At 32.3% G+C, this 25114-nt stretch overlaps 4 protein-coding genes and 1 long non-coding RNA gene across 6 annotated transcripts; 1 reads left to right on the top strand and 4 right to left on the bottom strand.

Moving 5' to 3' along the window:
* Positions 1-1287: 1287 nt before the first annotated feature.
* On the bottom strand, positions 1288-3444 carry LOC108453567 (expansin-A4). Its single transcript, XM_017751737.2, has 3 exons — positions 3169-3444; positions 2614-2932; positions 1288-2286 (listed from the first exon to the last, which is right to left on the bottom strand). The coding sequence occupies exons 1-3, from the start codon at positions 3317-3319 to the stop codon at positions 1977-1979; spliced, it is 780 nt and encodes a 259-aa protein (XP_017607226.1). The 5' UTR covers positions 3320-3444; the 3' UTR covers positions 1288-1976.
* A 6509-nt stretch (positions 3445-9953) lies between these two features.
* On the bottom strand, positions 9954-13831 carry LOC108453566 (RHOMBOID-like protein 1). The gene is made up of 6 exons (XM_017751736.2): positions 13043-13831; positions 12300-12463; positions 11380-11543; positions 11029-11288; positions 10638-10764; positions 9954-10242 (listed from the first exon to the last, which is right to left on the bottom strand). Exons 1-6 carry the CDS (start codon positions 13456-13458, stop codon positions 10117-10119), a joined length of 1257 nt encoding a protein of 418 aa, XP_017607225.1. The 5' UTR covers positions 13459-13831; the 3' UTR covers positions 9954-10116.
* A 4097-nt stretch (positions 13832-17928) lies between these two features.
* On the top strand, positions 17929-20555 carry LOC108451513 (xyloglucan galactosyltransferase KATAMARI1 homolog). Its single transcript, XM_017749196.2, has one exon. It carries the CDS (start codon positions 18195-18197, stop codon positions 20478-20480), a length of 2286 nt encoding a protein of 761 aa, XP_017604685.2. The 5' UTR covers positions 17929-18194; the 3' UTR covers positions 20481-20555.
* Positions 20556-21019: 464 nt separating this feature from the next.
* LOC108451948 (uncharacterized) lies at positions 21020-23174 on the bottom strand. The gene is made up of 4 exons (XM_017749664.2): positions 22804-23174; positions 22420-22523; positions 21409-21538; positions 21020-21309 (listed from the first exon to the last, which is right to left on the bottom strand). Exons 1-4 carry the CDS (start codon positions 22918-22920, stop codon positions 21271-21273), a joined length of 390 nt encoding a protein of 129 aa, XP_017605153.1. The 5' UTR covers positions 22921-23174; the 3' UTR covers positions 21020-21270.
* Positions 23175-23451: 277 nt separating this feature from the next.
* On the bottom strand, positions 23452-24149 carry LOC128293247 (uncharacterized). 2 transcript variants are annotated; one of them, XR_008283397.1, is made up of 2 exons: positions 23952-24149; positions 23452-23859 (listed from the first exon to the last, which is right to left on the bottom strand). It is a non-coding gene; the product is annotated as an uncharacterized LOC128293247 (long non-coding RNA). The 2 variants fall into 2 exon arrangements; XR_008283398.1 differs by having other exon boundaries at positions 23452-23856.
* Positions 24150-25114: the final 965 nt, after the last annotated feature.

Below are 25114 nucleotides of genomic sequence, written 5' to 3'. Positions count from 1 at the left end.
TCTGCCTTTATTCTTACAGAAAGAACATCGGCTGCTGTCCCAACTCACCACCGCCGTTTCAGAGATGAATTGAGTACATACCAAGTAGAAGGTAAATGGTACCTGAACTATGGAATTTCAAGTAAGGCAACGTTGAATTTACTGAACAAATTTTATGCTAGAAGGATAATATTATCTGCAAAAACGAAACATTTTAGATAATAATAAGAAAAAAAGTTTTGAAAGAAAACTCAGATCGAGAGGCAATTTCTATAATTGGTTGTGTTGTTGGGCTCTGAAATTAGCAGGCCAATGATTCATGATACTCCCATTTTTCGTATGAATTAAAGTATCCATAGGCCCAATGATTAGAACTTTACATATTATTGAAGAAAAGAAATAGATAAAATAATGTAACTTAAAATTGCTAAAAAATGATAGATTAAATATAAAATTCTTTTAAAAAACAATAATTTAGGTATTGTAAACCAACGTGTAAGATGAAAAATGAATTGCAAGGTTCTTATCTTTATTAAACCATGTTACCATCTCATTATCACAGCACAAATAATTAAAGGAATTATTAATGTGAGTAATTTTAAACCAAAGGGAGCCCACATAAATAAAGCTTAAACCAAGAGTTAGAAGAAAAAAGGACCCAAAGCCTTTGCCTTGTTAATTTTCTCTTCCTTATTTCTAGGTTAAAAAGACAAGAGAATCCAATGATCTTTTCCACTCAAAACCAACAAGAAGAAGGAGGGTGTATTTTGCTATTTGTCTGGTCTTCATGTATTTTATCCTATAAATTATTTTACCCAACATATTTTATATACTAACAGGTGCATTTAAGAAAGACAACCAACCCCATTAGGGCATACATATAGTAGGCCCACACCCCATGTCCTCGAGCTTTGGTTCTACCAAGATTTGCAAATGCATTGGACACTTGACTGATGTGACCGACGAATATGAATTATGGAATTATTGGGCAAGGTTTCTTTGCTTGAAGGAATAAAATTTAATGTTCCTTGCAACTTTTCTTTATACCTGAATGAAATAAGGGAATTTTTTATTTTTTTTTGCTCTAGTAAGTCCAAAAATATTTCTTTCCAAAATGTTGGCTTTTATATTTTATAATTATTATTCGAGCCAAATTATTTTTAATACATAAATTATAATTTGAAGTTCATAAAATTTCAGATGTTGTACATGAAAAAGGAAATTCATTAATTTCCATTAATCTAATAAGAACGAGAAAGCAATATTTTTGTTGTTAAATAATTGAATGACAAAAAGCAAGATGCTCTATTTGCTTTGAGAAACTAACAAGAAATTCCCCCAAGAAAGTGGCAATAATTGGGAATCCATAAATAATATCCATTAAAGTGCTTCATGATTGTATCCAAACCCTGCTCCATTTTACATAAGACCATGGCTAATGAAGCTACGACACTCCGTATTCAGTAAAGCCATTAACTTTCGGATTATAGCGCTAACTAGAAATTGGAGAGTATAAGAATTTGTAGATATACGACGTCAAACATAATGAAAGTTACGATATCTCGACTTATGTAAATATATTTTAAAAAAACCCTACTTCCTAACATATTCAAATAGGAAACAAACCAAACATTTATATATATTTCAACTCAACTATACTAAGGCAAATAGTATATAATATTATATAGCCTCGTTAAACTAACTGGTAACCTTTTGGCTGTGGGCTACAGTCTTGTGCAGCCGTATCAGTCTTTTTCCCTTACATATTTGCCCTTCGTCTCTTTACCACTTAAAAGGGTCAATACTGGTTAAAAAAGTCGAAACCCAAAAGGAAAGAAGAGTAGAAATGGAAATGGATCATGGCGGGGAACTTGTATTTTTTTTCGTTTTTACTGCTAAAGTTTTTTTCACTCTTGGGGTTAATAAGTTTTTCTTTTGCAAATTGGTTCTTCCTTCCTCCAAATCGTCAAAAAGAAAAATAATAAAACACATATTTATCAAACTCTGAAATTCTTGCCGGTGAATGTTTGACCAAACTGCCAATGGGCGGGAACGATGTTCCAAGAGGTGGAAGTGCGCCTGTCACTGCCTGTGACCCTGAAAGAGAGTGACTGACCAACAAGAACGGCGTTTGATTGCCAGTTCTGACCCCAGTTTCGGCTCATGCTCATCCAACCAGTCCTTGATCCTTTCACGCTAACCTTCACAAGATCCCCTGCACCCGCCACGTTCGAGATCAAAACCAAGTTGAAGTAACGGAAACCGTTGATAGTGAACCTGATCCCTCCCCTCTTCCGGCATGGCACCCTACGTAATTTATTAAAATATAAAAAAAAGAGAGTAATGTTAGCATAAAAAGCGGAGCAGATTGTAAGTGTGAAACACACATTTAGTCAACAAGACAAGACCACATTTGTTTATTTATTTCAATGTTGGGAAAAAGAGCCTTAAACTCTTCGGACTTTGTAAACTTTGCTGTCTTTTGTGATTTCATGGTCAAAACATACATTTGGTCTTGTTTGGAATTAATTAATTGCATTGCAGTAGGCATGGTGTTGTTTAATGAAATCAGTTAACTTTGACAAATAAAACAAATGTAGTGAGGTCCAAGAGAAAAAGAAACAGAGCACATACCGGCGGTAAGAAACAGGAACGATTCCTGCACGGTACTCAGCAATCTTAAGGAACATGGGCATGGCGAGGTCAAAGTGAGAGCGAGGAGGGTTGCACCAGCCGCCATTGTCGTTTGGGAGAGCGTAGTTTGGGGGGCAAAAGTTGGTTGCCGTGATGAAGATGGAAGGGCTTCCGGAATGGCACCATTTTGGATCACTTGCGCACTTTATCTCAAAGCAAGCACCGCAGCTTAACCCATTGTTGAACAATGCTGTGCTCAAGGCTGCCGTGTTAACTCCGTAACCTTGGCTGTACAAGTTTCCATATCCACAAGCTCCTCCTGCAAATCATTTATTAAAAAATAATTAGTGGATAAATTAAGGTCATAATGTAGCTCAGTTGCTACTTTTAAGTCTTTTTCAAGTAGGAAATGTGAAATGAGGATTTGGGTTTTTCATTATAGCCATAAATGTAGGTTCGCTTTTTGAAAGCTAAAATGAACACAGAAACTTTTAAAGCATTATCTGAAAATGGGGAAGAAATAAGGCAAACACAGGGGCTGAAAAAGGAAGATACCCATGGTGCCAGAGGCATCAGAGCCGCCGTAGAAGGTAGCATGTGCATTTTGCCATGCCCCACCGGAGTAAACTCCTGGAATTCTTGCCTCAGCCATCCACATTGATGAGATAAAACCCACAATAATGCACACTGCACCTGCAATACCCATTTTTTCCCTTCTTCAGTTACTCAAACTCTACTCTTTTTTTCCTAATAAACAAAAAGGAAGATAGGGCTGAGACTTGAGAGATTTAAGGCAGATGGAGGGAGGGGGGCTCTACTTAAAGAGAGGGTCTAAGCCTCTAAGGAGGGTAAGATAGAGGGGTCCATTATTTGGAAATTTCAAACAAATCATTAATGTTGCTTTTGTAAAAAAAAATAAAAATTCCTGTAACGCCAAAATTTTCTTCTTCTAAACTTACAACACGAAAAATTGTAGTATTAAAAAATAGATATATTTTATTATTTATAATTAGTTATTATAAATAATGAAAATTAAAGTTTATTTATTTTATGATTTAAAAGTAAAATAAGGAAATAGGTGTTATTTAATTATACTATCTATAAGGGTTAATGTGCTATTTGTTATTTGAGTTTTATTTTAATGTTTAATTTAGTATTGATTTTTGTTTCAATTTGGTAATTAAATAACTTTAATGTTAAATTTAGTATCTAAATCAAAAGGCATCATATGGCTCAATAATCATATGATATAGATATTCGTTAAAAATATAAGTAAATAACGAGAAAAATATTTGAATACCAATTTAAACATTGAAAATAAACTTAAATGTTTAATTTAGAAAAAACCTCAAGTATCAAATTAAAAATATATATATTAAAATCAAATTTAAATATCAAAATTTTAAAAAATTAAATACTAAATAAACTAATAACCCTATCTAAAATACGAAAAAGGAAGTAGCGTGATGAACGGCTGTGATTTGAGAACCCGACAGAAAGATTTGGAGGGTATGAGATGGACCCATTCAGATAACAAAAAAAAAAAAAAACGAATATTTAATGTAACCCAACTAGAAAACACATTGCAAAGCAAAGCATCCAACGTGTGGAGTGGGACCCACTTAATCCCGCAATTATCGGCCCATATTACACTAAATCTCGAGCCACTACCGCCCACACTTGATTCCTGCTCTTAATGCCGTGCTATCGGTTTTTTTCAATAAATTCCTTTTTCCTTTAATTAATTCATTCCTATTATTTTCTTCTAATCAACGTGCATGTTAGCTACGAGATAATGTCAATCTCATGCAATTTATTACGATTCAAAATACCTTCTTTTTTTTCACAACGTAATTTTGATCATTTGTCGGTTCATGTTCGTTTAGATTAAAACTAATTTTAAAAATTTTAAAATATATTAAAATAATAAATATTATCTTGAAATTAGTATTATTAATATACCATAATGCTTTTGAACATTCAATTGTATATATAATATTTGGTAATCTGTTAGTTATAAAGTTGCTTTAAAAAATTTCAAAGATGGAATGCTTATTGAACAAATTAGCTAGAGTGAAGTATGACCAAATTTCAACTGTATTTTGTTAATATTCTATTTAGTAATTATTTTTAGGCATCCATCCGTCTGCTAAAAAAGAGAATAGAAAGTTACCTCAATTCACTCAACATGTCTTAATTATTATTATTTTTCTTAAAACATTCTTGGTCATTATTGTAATTTGCAATTCAAATGGTCATGTACTTTTATGACTTTAGAAAACGTAATTTTGATTAAGTATTAAAAAAGAATGTGTTATTTCAATAAATATTAAAAATAAGAATGCGTAAAGCTTCGCCTGCAATTTTTATAGTATTGCTATGTTTAATATTTTTTTTTAAAGTAATAAACGGGCATAATTCATTCCGGTAATCTAAATATGGTTAAAATTTTTATTGATAATAGGTTGGAGGATTTAAGTATCACAATACTTAAGAGAGTCCCATGAGTTTTGAGATTTGAAGGATAATGGTAAATTAAGTATATACTTGAAGAAGATAACATAGTTGCGGATCATTTGACCAAGTTAAGTTTAGCATGGAAGTTAAGTTTATAGATTTTTGATGCTATTCCAAATGATGTTTTAAGGATCTATAACAAGGCAAAGCGAGAGACATTTTCGAACAATTAATTTGATGTAATATTATTGTTTTATCTATCATATAAAAAAAGATAAAAATTTCTAGACAATTAATAATAATCTTGAATACGAAAGAGTAGTATAAATAAAAATCTCTAAAATTCAAATAATAGTAATATCAAAAAATTAGAACGTGTGAATTCAACTTTCTAAAAAAAAAAAAAAGGCCCATACATAGTGTTTTTGACCAAAAATTAAATTGTTTTCTTTTGACAAATAGAAAGGAAAATAAAATTAAAACAGACTTTTATTTAAACTCCTTTAAAGAAATTGAAATATTAATTACTTTTAGCATGTAAAATTTCGTTTGTTTTGTTTCATACATTTATAATATATATGTATTTGTGTTTTTAAATTTTTTTATATATTATAATACTAATCGAATCGTTTCAAGTACACAAATTACAGTCAGTAAGGCCAAATGAAATTGGGTGAAAAGTAAGGGATGCGTGAAGTGCAGCTTTTGGGAGGTGAGGTGAGTCATTTCTAAAACATGACAACATCCCATCCCATGACTCTTGCAGTCGGCTTCGGCTTTTATTTTTTATTTTCCCAGCCATGTGCGCGCCACAAAGGATCCTATTTTTTCAAAAATTACTTCGTTGACGTGGATCAATAATACTTTTCCGCGTAATGTAGGGTAAATATGGTAGGGATTCGACGTGAACAGTGGCAAGACCCGGCCTGATGTTAGGGTTCATTATTGCGCCTGATTAGAGCGTGCTTCTCACTCGCTACTCCCCACTATGGGATTTGCTAATTCTACTTTTCTTGATTCATTCGCCTCCCCAAAGTCAAAATTTATAGAGAAAGTTCCCAAAATAAAAACCATACATGTCTATTAATAATTGATTTTTTGTGTGTGTGTACATACGTTTTAAAACATCGAAGGTATCCTACCTAATATTTGGAAATTTACGTCTCGACCGTACAAATTAATATTACCTAATTAAATAATTAAGGTAAGAAGAAGAAGAAGAAGAAGGAAAGGGTCAGAGGTTGGTACTTCATATATGTTGAGTGGGAAGTGAACAAATTAGTTTTGGCATTACTACATATAAATTGACCTTTAAAATTGTTTACATAAAATTTACTTTCATGTCTTCGAGTCATATGGGAGACAGTTATAACTAACACAATGGATTAGGTGGGACTTTTGGATATATAGTATTGGGAACATGCCACTTTAGCTGACTTTGATTTCCAATTTCCAATTTCCAGATTCATAACTTCGAATATTTTTTCTTATTTAAGATAGCTTTGGCTGCTGGAAATTGGGATATGCCCTTGGTCTTGGGTTAATTAGTGGCAATGCCATTTGACCAATTGGAATTCATTTGCATTAGTTGCGGTGCATGTATTCAAATTAAACAACAACAATGCCTTGGCCCTCTTCATCCTTCCCCTTTCATTTGTTTTGGTGAATTGTTCCTTACTCATGTTCCTGTATTTAATGTACGGAGAGAGAGAGATGTTGACATTTCAAATTCCCTTTTAAGAAAAAAACTATATATTTTCAACATTCAACAACACTTTGAAATCATTTACTATATATATATATATATTCCATTAAAGAAATTTTGAAGAATTGTGATTGCTGTACTTTTTTCCATTTTACGAGTACATACGTAGATGTATGTATGTGTTCTACACTCTTTTCTAATCTAAATAACATTGTTAATATTGCCAAAGAGGCATGGATATTGTTGGTTAAAAGTAGAAGCTTTGGGTCCTTCATTTAGGGGCAGCCGACCTTAGCTGCTTTTAAAATTAAAAATTATGCATTAAATTTTGATTTAATTATTTTAAAAATATAAAATTATAAACTAGTATAATAGTAAAATTATATTTTAAGTTTTTTGAACTATCTTTAGTACTAAAGCTCAACTTCCATCGTTCGCAATTGCGATATATAAGTCTCTAATTGCAACGTAAGGATGTGTAGTGGATAAGTTCTTTTCGATTTTTTTATTCGTTGTGTTTTACACTAATCTAATTTTACGTTTTAGTTGTTTGGACATATATTTATATGTTTCCATTCCTTTTTATAAAGAACAAGGTATATAATTAATTTCTTCCACGTTTTTGCAGAAAATAAAAGCTTATCACCTATTATTTGTATTATTCGTACTTGAGAAGTACAGGGGTAAGGTGATACGGATGCATATTCTCATTCATTTGTGTGGGATTAGATTTAGGAAGTTTCATGTTTATCTTAGCCAATATGTTACAACTGTGCATAACGTGCAATCACATGGAATATTAATTTCAATGCTTTAGAAGATGGTTTGAAAAGGGCATTGGAAGAAGGGGATAATTTTAAAAAATCACATGCATTTGTCACGTATATATGAGAAAGTTGAGCTGAAGGAACAAGGAAAGGCCATGAAGCTGTAGCAAAGCGGAGGTGAGATACTTGAGAATGCATGTCGACGAAAAGATGGATAACAAAGGGGTTAACATGTTTGAGCTGTAGGAGACTTGGCAAGGGGACAAATTAATGTTTTGCCCCCACAGTACCTATCCTTGTCTATGGTCCTTTCACTACATGACATCTTTCCATGTAGCAATAAACCCTTCGATGCTTCATCTCTTTTGTCTAATTTTCACAACCATCAACCACCTTTCAATTTCCAACATATCGGGTATCCAAAAGTTACTGTACAACTGAAAAAAAACTAATTTTTAACGTATTTTTATACAATAAATGTTAACTTTATTTCAAATTGGGTTTATTTGAATCATTTTAATAATATAGAGACTAAATTGATTCATTTAATAATAGAGCGATTAATTTGATCTGCTCCCTATAATACAACAACATTCTAAATACATTTATACTGAGGCATTGATTTGTCAGCTTGGTAGATATATGATGTAATATATAGCTTGGGTTGTATAGCCTATCATCGAGAATATAATTCGCCACATTCGCACATTATGATCATATATTCATTTGCGTGTGGCTTAGACATGAAGCAAACATGTTCAATTTGGCAATTCATGCTTTTTTATATAAACCTTTTTTCATATTCATATATGTACATAAGGAATATACGTAGTTCATTAATTGAGATTAAGAACAAGTTTGGGTTTTGATCTTTGAATACCTAATGGATTAAAGGTAAAGCTTAAAAGAGTCGATCATATCATTACTTGGTTATGTTTGTTGTATTTCTAATTTTATTGTAAAATTTTAAACTCATTGATTATGTTTGGGACAACTTAAACATCTCACTGTTAATCTGGTTTTATGTCCCAAAACAACTAATTATGTCATATTTTTTTTTTCGAAAAAAGAAGAAGATTGAAGAACTAAAATGAAGTTATAATTAGTGTTTTCCAAAGCTGGCATGCATGGGATGTCCATCAAAGCACATGCTTGGTCTTTGTCAAACCGTTGGTTGGGTGTAGGGGCCATTCTTTTTTTTTTTTCCTCCCAAAATCATGCAATCTATTCGGATGAAACTTTGCATGCTTTGAGGGGGATAGTTTTCAGCTTTACGCAATCTCTCTCCCATGGGAATATATAATAAAGCTTTCTAAATGTTTCACAAGCAAGCAAAACACGGCATCATATTTTTTCTTTCTTCCCATATATACCTTCATCATGCATATGTATGTACTTAATCATTGACCACTTGGACTATTCCTCTCCTTTTTTTGTTCTTTACAAGGCAATGTTGTCGTAGATTTTTCTATTGATTAGTAAAGAGCAACTACCCTAACTAACTTAACCTACCTCTCCTAAATTATATAAGGAAAAGGTATGGAGAGTCCAACTTCTAAATTTAATATAATTATTTTTATAAAACGGGAAATTCAAACACTAACTATAATTTCTGAGATAATAATAATGAGTTGGACAAAACAATAATGGCCAAAACCACCAAAATCGGACAGTTGCTATTGAGTTAGAGAAGTGTGGAGTAAATCACGGCCACCAATACCTTTTCTTTGCCAAGTGGAAACATAAAACTGTTTTAAATTCGGAGGAACAGCTTGGATTGTGTTGAGCTGTTCATATGCAAATTTTAAATGTGAGTTTGGAGCAATGGGCGGTGGTTGTAAATATCTTTGAATTAGAAAATACAATTGCATAAACAGAGCGATTTATTATGCTCAACTGCTATTGAATGCGCTCTTCATATCCATTTTCTTGTAATAGAATCCTTTCATTAAAAGCTTCACCATCAATTTTGATGGGTATAACGTCTCTATTTAATAACCCATTAAACAAATTTTCACTAACATTTTTATAACACGAGTACATGGAGAGGAGGATCTCAAGATTATCGGGTTTGGCTCTCGAGACTTAAATTCAGTCCGAATTCAACAAATCTGCTCGAAAACAGCTCAAAACTTGTTAGAATTGCACACGAGACCCCAACTTGCAGATACCGAGATTCAAACTCAGCAAAGCTTCGAGTTTGTGTACTTGTCAAGTTGAATACAATATTGATTCTCGAATTTAGATGAGCGTTGGATATGAATATAACAACAAGTGTAAGCATCCCGGACCCAGAACAATGTTTAACTTTTCCTTACATCAAAGCTATATTGCCTACAATTTCAACATCATAAACAAATCCAGGGTTCCCCAAAGGTTATGAAACATAAGGTATGGATAAATGATAGGGATTCAAGTGTACTCCAAGAAAATATATAACACTTGGTCATTGGAAGAATATTTCGTCTACAATGGAGTATTAAAAATGAGCCTGTAATGTATTCAACATAAACTATCGAAACTTTAAATATTTTTCTACAAAGAAATCTTATCCTATACATGATTGTGCATCCATCATCTACTACAGAGTTTAGTACATAGCTGTTGAACCTGCGAAGTGCTTTCACCTGATAAATTGTAGATGCTGCTTTTACCATTGCTTATGCATGTTAAGTTCAGTTGATTCTGGTATTCAATTGACTGCAATAAAATTAGCGAATATATCGATAAACCGTGCATTTCAACTAGCGATAACGGTATAGAAACAATGAACATTGAACCGTGCCCATATGCAAAATTTATCATGAACAAGAAAATATTAGTTAAACTTAGTAAAGGATGGCGAGTGCCTTGATGAAAAGAAAAAGGTCAAAGGGCAGCATCAAGTGATATTTCACATTCAATATGGCAGTTGGTTGTGTATGTGATGATTCCCCATGCATTAGATCAAAATGTGTTTTCTCATAAAGAATCTCAACAAGTCATTTGTTTAACATTTTATTAAGACCTTTTGGTTTAATCTGGTCGAGAAGGAATAATAATTAAGAAACTAAACTGATAAGACATAAGTAAACGAAGAGAGCAGCACAACTCACCTCACAATACGCTTGCTGTGATTTGCAGTTCCATAACTTGGTCGGGACACAACTCATATAATGACACCAAGAACATTGATCATTCAAATTAACCCCTCGAAAGAGCAGGATAAGGCCAAAAGTGAATCTAGAAAGAAAAGAAAAATAAATAACGAAACTGGTGTTTAAGGTATATGCCTAGTAATAAAGAATTCACATTAACTCGTCAGTCACAACAATTAATAATGTCTTCCCTAGGTGATTGTTCGTCATGAAGTTTGGAGAAGAATCGATTTAAAAATCAATCATGTACATTTACAAAGCAATAGCCTATTTCGATCATGAATAGCGTAATTATATACTACATATACAAGCTTTCTTGAATTCAAAACAAAGGTTTCCAGGTACTTACCCGAGAACCAATAGTATCATAGAGACAAGCCAGAGGATGTACTGGTATGGCTTGTGTTTAGGTTTATTAGAAGTTACAATGTATCCCGTAGGAATATGTTTCTTGCTAACGTATCCAAACTGGGGACGGATTAGAAACACAAAACCAAGGAGAAACCCGGAAATAAATCCCCCGATATGAGCAAAGTTATCCACGTGTGGGAGGAGTCCCACAGCTAAATTTATTACAACAATAAAAATGAGAGTCAACAGCGCTGCCAACTGCAGAAAGACAAAACCAAAAGTGTAAGATAATTTGCTAAGGGATGTACCAGATTCTGAAGAATGAAATAACAGCAGGAATCTTACGCGCCTTATTTGCATAGATTGTCCAGTTTGTGATGAGTTCTGAAAGCATGCTACCTAGTAAACCAAAAAGTGCACCAGAGGCACCAACAGATATGCCAGCTTGAATAAAAAGAGCTGACATCAGACTCCCACCAAAACCAGCAAACAGATAAAGTAACCCGATTCTCACTGCAGAAAGATGTTAAAGAGGAATTAGGATCAAATACCTTCAAACTAGTGAAACAACTTTTCAGTAGGTAAATTGCAAGCATTTCTCAAAGAAAGTTCAGAGCTTTTTCCATCCTTATCTAACCATTATCCTACAACAATGCTGATTTTCGAAGAAGGAAAGGGCATTTAGAAAGTATAGCACATTGCAAAACAATGTGACCTTTATCAACCAAGTGCAGAAAGTTCCTTCAACCACTTGGCAGCAATGTAGAATGCATTGTGTTTGTAATCTAAGTTTCTTCATTCACATCCTTCACTTCTAAAACTTTGCATTGTGATCTCACAGAAATTAACAACAATAACGAGCAAACACACGTATGTAATTGTCATAACTATGTCGAATTAAATATTAAGGGATTAGCCATGTTTTATTTTACTGCAAAGCTAATTAACTCAATGCAGAAATTGGCAAAAATTAAGATAATAAAGCTATGTACTGATATTTTCTAAGGCCTAATATGACCACTCAACAGTTCTACACAAATACTACAGTAGAAAAAAGAAATTTGTTCTGACACATGTGGATACAAGGAAAATGAGTTAAAATTATGACCGGTTTAGTGCGTGATCTAGGAAAGTTAGTCATAGAAATCTACCAGAGTCTCGATTTTGTAAAGAATGGTTACATGATATGAGGGTGTATTTAGTTCAGAAAATGTCATAAAGGTCAATGTTATCAACAGGACAAAGTTTAAGCTGGAATAATATGCATACCGAATCCAAATTCTTGCTCGAGCCGAATTCCAATGAATAGGAGACTCAACATATTGGCAAGTATGTGGAAAACACCGGCATGCAACCATATACAAGAAATCAAACGCCATGCCTGATGTTTATGGACAACTTTGATTACATCCAGGGCACCCATTTTCTCTAATCTGAAGAAGGAAAAAAAAGAAAGAAAAAGCATATTAGGACAAGTCAACAGTGAACTCATAATAATCATAGAGATGTATTTTCCTAGCTAAAGTAGCCTACATATATATAGTCAACAGCTTCAAAGAGATCATCCTGTAAAATAATTTGTTTACTATATGACCTTTCAAGATTATAGCTAAAGCAGAAAATTGTAAAAACTGATCAAAAATTTCATTCTAAAAGTAGATTATAATATATCATGACTGACCATAGATTTCATATATTAATCTGTATAAATCCAGCTCTACCTATTTTAGAATTGACAGACCGATTAAGGCAGTCCCAAAAATCTAAACTGTTCTCTTTATTACTTCAAATTTCCCCCATACTCATTCTCTAGGAGCTGAATTAATGTTCATTTCCGAAAAATGGCTTTTACATTAGTTATCTTTACGTATTCCCACCATATGATCATGATTTTCATCTGCTACGTATCAACCTTTAAACCACCAAGATTGAATTTTTTGCACAATCCCCCCTCCCCCAAAAAAAAAACCAAAAAACCAAAGATTCCCTAAAAAGCTTATAATTTGACTTACGTATCAGCTGAAGGGCCAAGGAGAGGGTTCTCTTTCATTGGCTGAAAAGAGAACCTTCCCAAGAACCGACCCACACAAGAAGACGAGTGCTTGGGGCAATTGTTAATAAACATGGAGATTAGGAAAACGACTACGTTAGCTATTACAAAGCCTGGGATCAGCCAAGGCACCCAATTTTTGAACGGCATATAATCAATCAACCCTCGACCTTGCCGTCCTCGCCCGTGGCTGTGCCTCAGACCCTCCTCCAGCGCCTGCTGCTGCTGCCTCCCCCGCCCATCAGTCGGCGGAGACGATGCGGATGGCTGTGGTGGTGATGATGCTGATGTGGCATGCCCTTGTCCCACCGGATGCACCACATTGTCTACTTTCTTTGGATTCGTCACCTTGATTTCGATCCTAGAATCCATTCCCATTCAAAAACACCTCCAAGAAGGAAACGAAGAACCTTTTTTTTTTTTAAATTTATTTCACTACAAACAAACAAACAAAAAACATATGGGGATTTTCTTTTTCACTATTTTGGGATACTTGTATTTGGTTTTTAGTTAAAGGATGAACCAAAGAGAAAGCAAAAGCAAACAAACATAACGCGACTTCCCAATGTTTAAATGTTGTTTTAGTATTGTTGGAATTTGAATGATTCTGCTTTTTTTTTTTCTTTCCCCAAAGGGTTCCTTGGTTTTCTGACATGACACGGATTCTCTCTACCTCTTCATTTCTGTCTCTCAGTTTCTGGTTTTTATTGTTTTTTTTTTCTTTATTTTATGTTTTCTCATTTTTAATGCTTTCGGAACTATACAGTTGGTTTTATTTCAGTATAAGTTTTCATGGCCTCGCTTTCGCTAGGTAATTCTTCTTATAATTTTGGGTAAATTATAAAAATAATCACTCAACTTTTGGTTTTATTTTGGTCACTCAATTAATACTTTTTTAATTTAATTACTCAACTTTTCGAAATTAAATATTTTAGTCATTCTCCCGTTATTAAGTTGGAATAGAAAGCTGATCTGGACTTTTTATTGACCTAATAACAAATTTAACTCTCTAATGTTTGTATATTTTATCAATTTCATTATAAAATAGAAAATTCAACAAAATTAGCAATCAATGTTTATAAAATTTACCATTTTAGTTCTAATTTTGTAAACATTGAGAGCTAAATTTATTGAATTTTTAGAACTCGGACTAAAATGACCAATTTTTAAAATATTGAAGGCAAAATTTATTAAATTTTTAAATCTAATATTTAATTGATAGATTATGTAAACATTATAGAGTTAAATTTATTATCAAGCCAACTTTCCATCACTCATCCAAGTCAACTAACAAGACAATAATTATATTATTTAATTTCAGAAAATTAAGGGATTAAATAAATAATAATAAATGAGTTACTAAAATAAAACCAAGAGAATAATTTACCTTAAATAATTTAGTTAAATAATAGATATATTGTTAATTGAGTATTTGATTAATTAACCTCACATGTGAATCAAACATAAATAAAAAGTTGTAAAGTTATTAAACAATCAAACTTCCAAAAAAATTATATAATTTATTTAATTTATTTTAAAATAAAAATAATCAGTTACCTAAAGATCTAAAATTGGTTAAATTGAACACAACCAAAATCTAGTTAATAAATTGATTTACATTTTATTACTTTTATCAATATTTGTTTTTAAATCATTGTTTTTTTAATTTCTTTTCCCACATAAAATCTAATTAATATTTTTACATAATTAATATAATTACAAATTTTGTTGTGAAAATTTACATACTCTTTCTTATTTTTAAGCTAACTTTTTATATATTCATTTTGAATTTTCTTTTATATATTTTTAGAATCAATGTTAAATTGATGAATATATAAACATTAAAGCCTTATTTAATTATTATATCAATCACAATTATGTATAATTGACCGAAACAATATTGTTAAGATTTAATTGTACTTAATTGTTCACTTTAAAAATAATAGTGATTAAATTATTCAATTTTTTAAGAATGATCAATTTTCTCAATATCAAAATTAAGAAAAATAGAAGAGATGTTCTTGCCTTTCATTTTATTAGCTAATACTTGTTTAAAATAGGAGAGAGAGTATACCTCTTATTTAGCATCTAAATAACATATGTTCAAATCCTATCATCCCATGATCTTTATCGTATTGATGAAAAATTTATTGTTTTTATTTTTTTTTTTTTTTTTGTTATGAGAATTAAATTATGTTTATTAAATGGACCAAATACAACTCTTTAACAATTTGAGATTCTCTAAGTTGCTGGTCATGATAATCAAGTAATAGTTTAGGGAAAAGACAAAGAGGTAGAACAATTGATGAATAATCTTAAATTAAATGAGGGTGCAATTAATGTTGAAGTTGTTGACTTTTAATTTTAAGAGGTTTGTGAAAGAGAAATATTATAATTTATCAATAAAAATATGTCGAAAAAAGTAAAATGATTGATACGTTACAAGTGTAACAAGAGTATTTCTAGTATACAAATGTTATTGGAAAAAGTAAAATGATTGATGCGTTACAAGTAAGAGAAGATTAGAATGGAGAAGAATAAATAATCTCTTGAATATCTCAAATAATATAGTGTAGAGTGGTAATTACAGAGTAAAAATAAATTATTCAATGAAAATTTTAAAAAATAATATTAATAGTAATCAATTAATACTCGATTAACATATATTTTAAAAACTAAATGAAACTTTTCTTTGCATATAAAAATTATCAAACAATTTTGTTATTACACTAAAACTAAATTAAGGTTGGAATTAAATATAATGGTAAAATTATTTTATGTCACATGAATTAAACATTGTTTTAAAATAATAATGAAACTTCAACCCTCAAAAACAATAAAGGAAAGTATAATGTTTGAAAATCATATATAGCCGTAGATTATGTTGTTAGTGAGAACTTATATGCCTTTGAATTTTTATATTTCTAGTATACAAATGTTACAAAATTTAATAAATTAATATCTGTCATGTAAATTTATCAATAATGATTTAATAATAAAATTGGATGCGAAGCGTATTTAAATCTATTGGTTCCTTAAAATTTTTCGAATCTTCTAAATTAATGCATAAGAAATTTAAAGAAAATTTACTCTCTCTTTTCTAAAGATTTCTAAAGATGGGATGTTAGAAAATTATCTCGTGTGTAAATTGGGGTCTATAACCTTAATATATAAATTTTACACATTAACTATAATTTCTAATCAGCCCATCATTAATTAAAATTAGATACTAGAATATTTACACATATTTGGCTCATATTTTATTTAATAACTAAAATCCAAGTAAACCTTAATAAATTTAATTAACTTTTAATTTAGGCTAACATTTCATGATAGTAAATAATAACATGTAATTGATCTTATTATATGTCTATATTTTTTAACAACAAAAACTTAAAAACCCGATAAAGGTGAATAAATCAGAACTTTCAATATATTTAAAGAAATTGAGTGGCAACTTTAATATCACTGATTTGATATAGAAAATTATATATGTATATAGACATATGGTTAACATAATCTTTTGAGGAGAAAGTTAGGTTGAGAGTTATGTAAAAATAAAATAAAAATTATATGGCTCTGCAGTATATGATTTTCAAGGTTTTAATCTTTATATAGAAATATTTATCTATATTAAAGAAAATATATGTAATTGAATCTTTGTTTCTTGTGATTGGTTGGAACAGATGTCCTTAATTTGATAGTATTAAATTTCTCTCGGTGATGTTATTTTGATAATTATTTATTGTAACAAATATTTGGTGCTAGTTGATGGTTTAGATTTTTAAGCGTTGGTTTAACATAAATTACACAGAAATATTATGGTGTATTTTCGAAATTAAGTTTGTGTTTGCCCTTTAAAATCATCTCAGGTTGACACGTGCTGGGACCATGATTTTGGAAGATTTAATTTAGGAAAGTTGACAACATATTGAAGACAAAAGAAAAGGTAATAAACAAGTAGATAGTTTTTGACTTCTCAACACCTCAAATCTTGGTCGGTTTTTGTAATTGTTAATTTAAAGATTTTCAAACATACTATAATTACAGGCATTCATCTCATCTCAGTGCATTAAAATATATTATTAGGAAAGAATTATAAATAATTTTAAATATGTCATATATGATCATAAAATTATTTTTAAAAAAATTCAACATGCGATTATTAAAATCCATAAAAGAAAGAAAGCAGTGATGGAGACATTTTGCTAATAGTTACAAGTATTCCTTATCAAAAAATTATAGAAAATTTGTGTACTACCACTTCTTCAACGCTACAATTTTAGTTGCCAGAAAGAGAAAGCCTTCTTGTCTACCAAAATCAATTCTATTCTGACTTTGATAAGTTAGGTAGTTACTTTAATTATTTTTCTGATTCATTTGTGATTTTTTTTTATTTTTAAAAAACCCGAATGAATCACACCAATATATATTTCATATAGTAAAATTGTATATTATTAAAATTTTTAATTTAGACTCTCATAATATAATTTTTAAAAATTTTAATCTCTTTTTGAAAATTTATATATTTTTTCGATTTCAAATTACAAAATTTCTGATTTTTCTTCCTTTTGGTTACTTTTGCACATATGTAAACTGTAAAAATTATACTTGCAAATTGATAAATAATTGAAAGAGACTAAAGATAAAGCCCACAGGACTGAAAGCTGCCCTTTTCCTCAATTTTGGACGAAAACAAAGAGCTTAAGACCCCAATTTTGGATGGAGTCTAAAGCAAATTGGCCCAATCAAATCCAAGGTCTCATTGTTAGGCTTAATTTATAAGATTAATGATCTCAGTTGGAAACCATATATTCTAAATCAGTCCTCTAATTTTCTTTTGATGAAGTCGATACCCTTTAATTCACACTGACTCAGAATAGAGATAACTAATTTTTCTTTTTTCCCGGCAAAGGCATAATAATATATAGAATTTTTCCTTTAATAACATTTAATTCAGTACCAAAAATTCTTGAATGGTTCAAAAATCCTTAATTGCTTTTCAAGCAATTCCATTTCACGACTTTCCAGATTCTGCCTATGCTTTTCCTCTGTTTATACAATCTCTTCACACACATGAATAAAATCTATTTTGAATTAACCATCATATTGGTATGAGCAGTGAAACGTTAATGGAGAAACCGATGAGTGGAAAATTTCGATGCAGAACCCAGTCCTGGTACATTGTTTTGGCCTCTTTCCTTTTGTGGTTCACACTGTACATGTGTTATTTGTATTCTTCATCTGTAACATTTCGCAAGAGGGGACATAGTTTCGTAGCCAACAACCATACGGGTTTTTTAGATTCATCCCAGTCTTTTCATGTTGTTGATAGAGATGATGAAACTCAAGATCCTTCTCACGTAGAAGATATTGATATTGTAGATAATGTTGTTGACGATGATGAAACCGAAACTGATGAGGATAAAACTACTGAGTTTTCCTACATCGAAGAAGTTAATCAGGTCATTGATTCCATGTTGTCTGAAGATCAGAACGACACCGACACAGATTCTGCCAAAGATAACGAAGATGTAACAAGAAATGAAGAGGTTAACAATATGGCTGAAGATGATAAACCTGTTGTTCGATCTTCAGCGCAAGACAAAAGAAAGGAAGGTCGTTCGACCAAACAAAGAAAAGGGACAAATGTTTCAGAACGACAAAGGGACAAGAAGTCTGAGGAGGATCAAGAAAGAAGAAAGGAAGATCGTGTGGTAAAACAAAAAGAGCCTGCAAATGTTTTAGAACGACAAAGGGGGGAGAACGTTGAAGATCAAGCAGCTAAACGGAAAGGGGCGGCAAATCTTTTGGAACGACAAAGGGGAGAGAATGTTGAAGATCAAACGGCAAAACGACAAGGGAATGCTGATGTTTCAGAACGACAAAGGGAAGACAATCCTGAGGATCAACCTGTTGAAAAAATGTTACCGGCTGTTAAGAGCCAGACCGAAAGGCCTCAACGTCCCAGGAGAAGAGAAAGGAATAAACCTGCGGATTCATTGGATCCTGTCATGGAGAAAAGGATAAAGAAAGTTGTTGCGGAACCAAGAAGACAAAATCCAGTACAAGTTGGATCGGATTCATGTTCGGGGCGGTATATATATATTCATAATCTTCCTAGGAAATTTAACCAAGATTTACTCGAAAACTGCCGCTCGCTTAGTTTCTGGACAGATATGTGTGAATGTGCGTCGAATCTAGGCCTAGGTGCCCGTCTTTCTAATGATGAAAAGCTTTATTCAAACTCAGGTTGGTTTGCTACAAACCAGTTCTTACTAGAAGTCATTTTCCACAACAGGATGAAGCAGTACAAGTGCTTGACTAAAGATCCATTGGTTGCTTCAGCAATCTATGTTCCGTATTATGCCGGCCTTGATGTTGGCCGTTACCTTTGGGATCCTGATGGGTTCATGAGGGACTATGATGCACTTAATCTTGTCAAGTGGCTTGCATCTAGACCTGAATGGAAAAGAATGTGGGGGAGAGACCATTTCTTGGTTGCAGGAAGGATTAATTGGGATTTCAGGAGAGACCCGAAAAACGAGTCTGATTGGGGCAATGAGCTTCTGAATTTTGATGAATCGAGGAACATGACGATGTTGGTACTCGAGTCGAGTCCATGGAACTACAATGACTTTGCGATACCGTATCCAACATATTTCCATCCTTCAAGAGATGACGCTGTGTTTCAATGGCAGAACAAGATGAGAAGACTGAAACGACGATTCTTGTTCTCTTTCGCAGGTGCACGACGGCCTGGTCGCCACGAATCTATCCGCAATGAGCTCATCGAACAGTGTCTTGCTTCAAGAAGGAGATGCAGGTTCCTTGAATGTGATAAAACGCAGAAGTGCCACAAGCCAGCTAACGTGATGAGATTGTTTCAAAATTCCATCTTCTGTTTACAACCACCAGGAGATTCCTACACCAGGAGGTCAATATTTGATTCAATTATAGCTGGTTGTATCCCAGTTTTCTTCCATCCAGGTTCAGCTTATGTTCAATATATATGGCATTTCCCCAGGGATTACAATAAATACTCGGTGATGATACCGGAAAGTGATGTTAAAACCGGGAAAGCCAACATTGAAAGAATATTAACAAGAGTTTCTAGAGACAGAAGAGTAGCTATGAAGGATGAAATTATAAAGATGATCCCAAAGGTGATATATGCAGATCCATCATCAAGATTGGGGGAAATTGAAGATGCATTTGATCTAACAATTAAGGGTATTCTTGACAGAGTTGAGACAGTGAGGAATCAAATGAATGAAGGGAGATTAGTGAATTATGACTTTGAGGAAGAAGAGTCTTGGAAGTATTTTGCTATTGGGAAACTTGGGCCCCATGAATGGGATACTTATTTCTCCAGAAAAAATGGGAAACATGGCCCTTGAATTTGATCCTAATTTCCCTTAATTTTTTTAAGAAAGAAAACCAAATTTAACTGGCGAATATCAAGTAGGGAGAGGTACTAGCAATGAAACTAGAGGAAGAAACAAAGAGGAATTTTATTTTAATTATTGTAAATAGTAGTAGTACCAATTTAGATTCTGTAATTATTGGAGATTATTGTTATCTATAACTCCAAAAAGTCTTTTTTTTTATTATTTCATTAATTAGAGTTTTGAAAATTTACTAGTTCAGTAAGATGGCAAATACAGTGGAATGTGACAAAGGGTAACTTGTAGAGGGAAAATCATAGAAATCGGAGTTAAACTCAATTGAATCAAAGCAAGCATTCATGAAGAACAATGAAAATAATAAGAATCTTCAAGAAACAGTGGATTTGGGGGGACAAAGAGCACAGTACTTGATCTGTTTAAAACAATGACAAAATCTAGGGCAATTTGAACGTTATTGAAATTTGCCCAAGTTCCATGCATTGTCAGAAATTTCTCCAGTAACAGATATTTTGAAGCAAGAGAAAAAGGTGTTTTAGTTTAGCATCAGGTGCTTTGTGCCATAAACTGAAATCAAACATACACATACCATGATAAAAGGAAAAAAAAAACTTCATGTTCTGCAAAATCGGAATGTCGTAAAAGGAAATAAAGGCTATTTGCATTTCTCAACTAAGAAAGTTTCGCACTGTTTTCAGAGATAATGAATTGTTCCTCATCTAAAGAGATCCTTGAAATGTGAATTTAGAAACAGAGGGCAGCGGAGTTGATGCTAAAATACGTATCAAAAATGGGCCAAGCTGTATACGAGAATCCATGCCAACTGAAAAGGAAAAGATGGTTTTGTTAGCTATAAACATGAGAATGTTATGCAAAACTGTCATTTGAACATGAAAGAAATAATGAAAAGTTAAACAAGTACCAGAAAGAGAGTCATTGAAGCAAAAAGCCCTTCTTGGAGAAGGGCTGCATGACCACCGAATTCTTCTTCATCGATCTTCAGTATCATTGCATAATAGCCATATATAATACCAGTGGATATGGCCAGAAAACTGCAAGCATTATAACAACATCAAATAATTGAGTAAAGGTTCAGCAAAGAATAAGAACTAAAAAAAGGCAGGACAACGACAAATACTACTACTATTGCTTATTGAATGAATTCTTCAAAAACACTGGGCGGATATCAAGACATTCAAGATACGGGAAGTTGGCAGCATAAAACCCTCAACAAAACTGGTAAGCTAGCTTTAAAAATCGTTGGCACATGAAGACAACATCATAGTCCTTTCAGATATTCAAAGAAACGGGATGGTGACATAAGACATTGCATAATCCATAAATGCAAGTAGAAAAGTTATGTATTTAACTTATCGATTTCAAAACCCCAATGACAGATACTGCATTCAAAATTTTCTCACTACCTTCTAGGAAATATATATCAAAGCAAACCAGGGGTATGCACATGAACTAAAACACACTCTGGTATAGTTTTAGCAAAGCAATTTATTTATCCTTTGTCAGTCTGATAGCTTAAGAGAATGTTCAAACCCTTATTTTACACCCAAGTCAATAGCTAAAAATTATTGGCGATTCATCCTCAGCCAATCTAAAATTTTGTCTACGGAAAGCAATAGTTCCAGCTAATTACACTAGTATAAATTCCAAAAGCCCAATACACTAGGTTCCTGCTATATGCAGCGTCATACCATGAGCATACCTCATATCACAATATGGCATCTACATAACTTGTGAACTCACTTAACTTGGTACAGTGCTATATGCAGGGTCAAACCATGAGCACACCGCATATCACAATATGACATCTACATAACTAGTGAACTCATTGAACTTGGTACAGATTGAACAATCCGATACAAATCCGAAGCGTTGTCAATTTACTAATGCATGCAACCTGAATCTAAGAACTTACATGAAGATCCAAATGCCTCCAACCACTGGGATTGCTCCCCATAACAAGCCACAGAAAAGAGCTACAACTTGTCGAATCCAATGCAATACATCTCCTAATTGATCCTGCACCAACAATCAACCAAAACCCATCATAATTTTCTTTTTCGAAAACTCATGATCATCCAATTAACCCCCACTCCCCCCAATTTAACAGGAAAAGCAAAAACCCATTAAATTAAACTACTTCCAGAACTAAATAAACTCAATTAAGAGCATAATTAAAGTATAAATGACTATAATTACAGCTTACTGTTAAGAGTATCTGAGTCAAATTAATAGTGAAACTTTTAAATAAAGTCAACAAAATTAACGAACAAAAAGGAAGAAGAAGAAGAAGATTAACCTTGTCCCAAGAAGCTTCTGGATCTAATAACTTAGCGAATTTGAACGGAGAGAAGTGACCGTTTTCGTGCTGTTGATGTTGCTGTGAATTCAATTTAACTGATTTCGATTCTTTCATAGTCAATTTTTTAAAAACAAATACAAATTTAGTACAAGTAAAATAAAGAAACCAGATTTTGATTAATTTGAGGTTAAACTTGAAGAAGGATTTTGGATGGGAAAGAATATTTAAAATTTTCGAAATGCTTCAATGTTGATCTAAAAGGAAGAGTAGATTGGATGTCGTGAAGAAGAAAATGGTAGAAGATTATCAATATTTTCTTTTTAATTTTCCACGATACTTTATTTCTTCTATCACTGCACTGCACGTGATGCAATTTTTTTCTTTCGCTTCAGATCTATTTTATGTTTTTTTTTTTGGACAATTACGTTACTAACCTTAGTCATTATATAATAAAAATAGTTAAAGATAAAATATTAAAAATTGATCAAGTCGTCTATTGGTAATCATCGTTATAGAAAAAAAATTTGAAAGGAAGAATTCTATGTTCTTCAAAGTCAATGGGTGAAGGACAATCTAAATCAAGAATATGATAGATAGTGGGACGAAGTATCCCGAGTATGTCGACCATGAGAGAATTAAAGCCACTTGAACTAACTCATGGACAGTTTTATTGGCAGTTAAATGTGTACAAAGGAAAGACAAGCTCAAACGATGCACTGAGAAAAAAGGTAATCTCGTAATACATTTCCGAATTCAGATAAATCTGTCGTTGAATAATTCAATGCAAGCATAATCGGCTTGCAATCCGACTCAATGATCATTTATCGTACCCTTCTTCTTTCAGCCACGACAAGGCCTCAGGTATGTCTATGAGTTCAGCCGTGGTGGACAGGAAACTCCCCGGACAAAAGGCCCCGAGTGAGCCCGGATAATAGCAGCAAAAGACGAACCTCTCTGATCATTAGGGACTGCTGCATCTATATAGCACTTAAGCTAGTCCGCTGCAGGTCTAACCCGATGCTCGCTGCTCATGCCACCTACAGCAGCATGCTGCTGCGTTCCGTCGCCAACTCTCCGGGCATCAGACTAATCTTGTAAAAATTGATCAGCGGCTGAAATGATAGAATGAAAAGAGGCAACATTACCTTTCCGAACGAGAAGGTTACTATGCAACCATAAGCTCCAGGCAATATTCATCAGTCGACATCGAGAACCCACAACAGGAATGGCTAAAATATTGTTGAAAAAAGAAACGGCCGTTAACGAGTCATTCCTACCTCCCCCCAAACTTCCATGGCAATCGGGCAAATATAGCAGTACGTGCTCAACAGTTTCAAATATAGCAGTACATGCTCAACAGTTTCAACCGTTGTAAGCAACGCCACCAAAAATCAACAATCACCACCTTTGTAGGGACTTTTATGTTCCACAAACTGTTCCACGGTCCATTAACTGCCAAATTCATAATAATAGACATGGTATTTAAAAGGCAGCACATAACCCGATTTTACCTCATACTCTCCCGAACGAGTGAAGTGCCAAATTAAAATTAATTTAAAATATTAAAATCTTGTATTAATAAGCACAGACATAAACCACTACTGCCAAAATATGATGAAACGATCGAAACACACTAGTAGTTTGTGTATGAGCATTAATATTTTGTATTTTTTCTACACCAATTATATAAATATAACTATTTATATTATATTTAAGTTTCTAATTAAATTAATATTATGAATCAACTGTCTCCAAAATCAAAGTTACAATAATAAGAAATAAATAAGAGTGTATAAGACACTTAAATTTTTACAAATAACTACTTTAAACATTATCATATAATTAAAAACTTACCTTTTCTGTGTTTAAATTTTAATTTATTTAAAATAATGAATAACTTAAAAAGTTTTTTTCAAAATTTTAAGTTTTAATTTATTTTTAGATATTATTATTTAAAAAATATTTTAAAAGAAGATTTTTTCACCACAGACTATGAGGAAGAGTAGTAATTTAATATTTCAAACATGAATATATATATTTATCAATTAAATATTAGATTATGACACATTTACAATTTGGATAAAAGTTTTTATTTGAAAAATATTTATAAAAATAAATGAAGTTTTATTTGAAATAATAAAATAAAAATTTGAAAATCTTGTGTTTTATATAAACTAAAACAAATATTTTTAAGATTTAAATTCACTGCAAAATTGAGTTAACAGATGAAAAAAGAAAAGAAAAGAAAAAAGCTATATGGAGTGTAGAGATGGGCCAAGTTCTTCAGCCCAAGTTTCTAGACCGATGT

Source organism: Gossypium arboreum, chromosome 5 (assembly GCF_025698485.1).
Source record: "Gossypium arboreum isolate Shixiya-1 chromosome 5, ASM2569848v2, whole genome shotgun sequence".
NCBI lineage: Eukaryota > Viridiplantae > Streptophyta > Magnoliopsida > Malvales > Malvaceae > Gossypium > Gossypium arboreum.
Note: the sequence above shows the minus strand (reverse complement) of the source record. Positions and strands in the feature narration are given on the sequence as shown.

Excerpts from the sequence above, each read along its gene's own strand:
- LOC108453567 (XM_017751737.2), bottom strand. The coding sequence starts at position 3,319 with ATGGGTATTGCAGGTGCAGTGTGCATTATTGTGGGTTTTATCTCATCA. Across the intron at positions 2,933-3,168 it reads TGATGCCTCTGGCACCATGG|GAGGAGCTTGTGGATATGGA; the intron begins GTATCTTCCTTT and ends AATGATTTGCAG. Across the intron at positions 2,287-2,613 it reads GTTCCTGTTTCTTACCGCCG|GGTGCCATGCCGGAAGAGGG; the intron begins GTATGTGCTCTG and ends TAAATTACGTAG.
- LOC108453566 (XM_017751736.2), bottom strand. The coding sequence starts at position 13,458 with ATGGGAATGGATTCTAGGATCGAAATCAAGGTGACGAATCCAAAGAAA. Across the intron at positions 11,544-12,299 it reads CGAGCAAGAATTTGGATTCG|TGAGAATCGGGTTACTTTAT; the intron begins GTATGCATATTA and ends ATCTTTCTGCAG. Across the intron at positions 10,765-11,028 it reads ATGATACTATTGGTTCTCGG|ATTCACTTTTGGCCTTATCC; the intron begins GTAAGTACCTGG and ends TTTTCTTTCTAG.
- LOC108451513 (XM_017749196.2), top strand. The coding sequence starts at position 18,195 with ATGAGCAGTGAAACGTTAATGGAGAAACCGATGAGTGGAAAATTTCGA.
- LOC108451948 (XM_017749664.2), bottom strand. The coding sequence starts at position 22,920 with ATGAAAGAATCGAAATCAGTTAAATTGAATTCACAGCAACATCAACAG. Across the intron at positions 22,524-22,803 it reads CAGAAGCTTCTTGGGACAAG|GATCAATTAGGAGATGTATT; the intron begins GTTAATCTTCTT and ends TTGTTGGTGCAG. Across the intron at positions 21,539-22,419 it reads GGAGGCATTTGGATCTTCAT|TTTTCTGGCCATATCCACTG; the intron begins GTAAGTTCTTAG and ends TAATGCTTGCAG.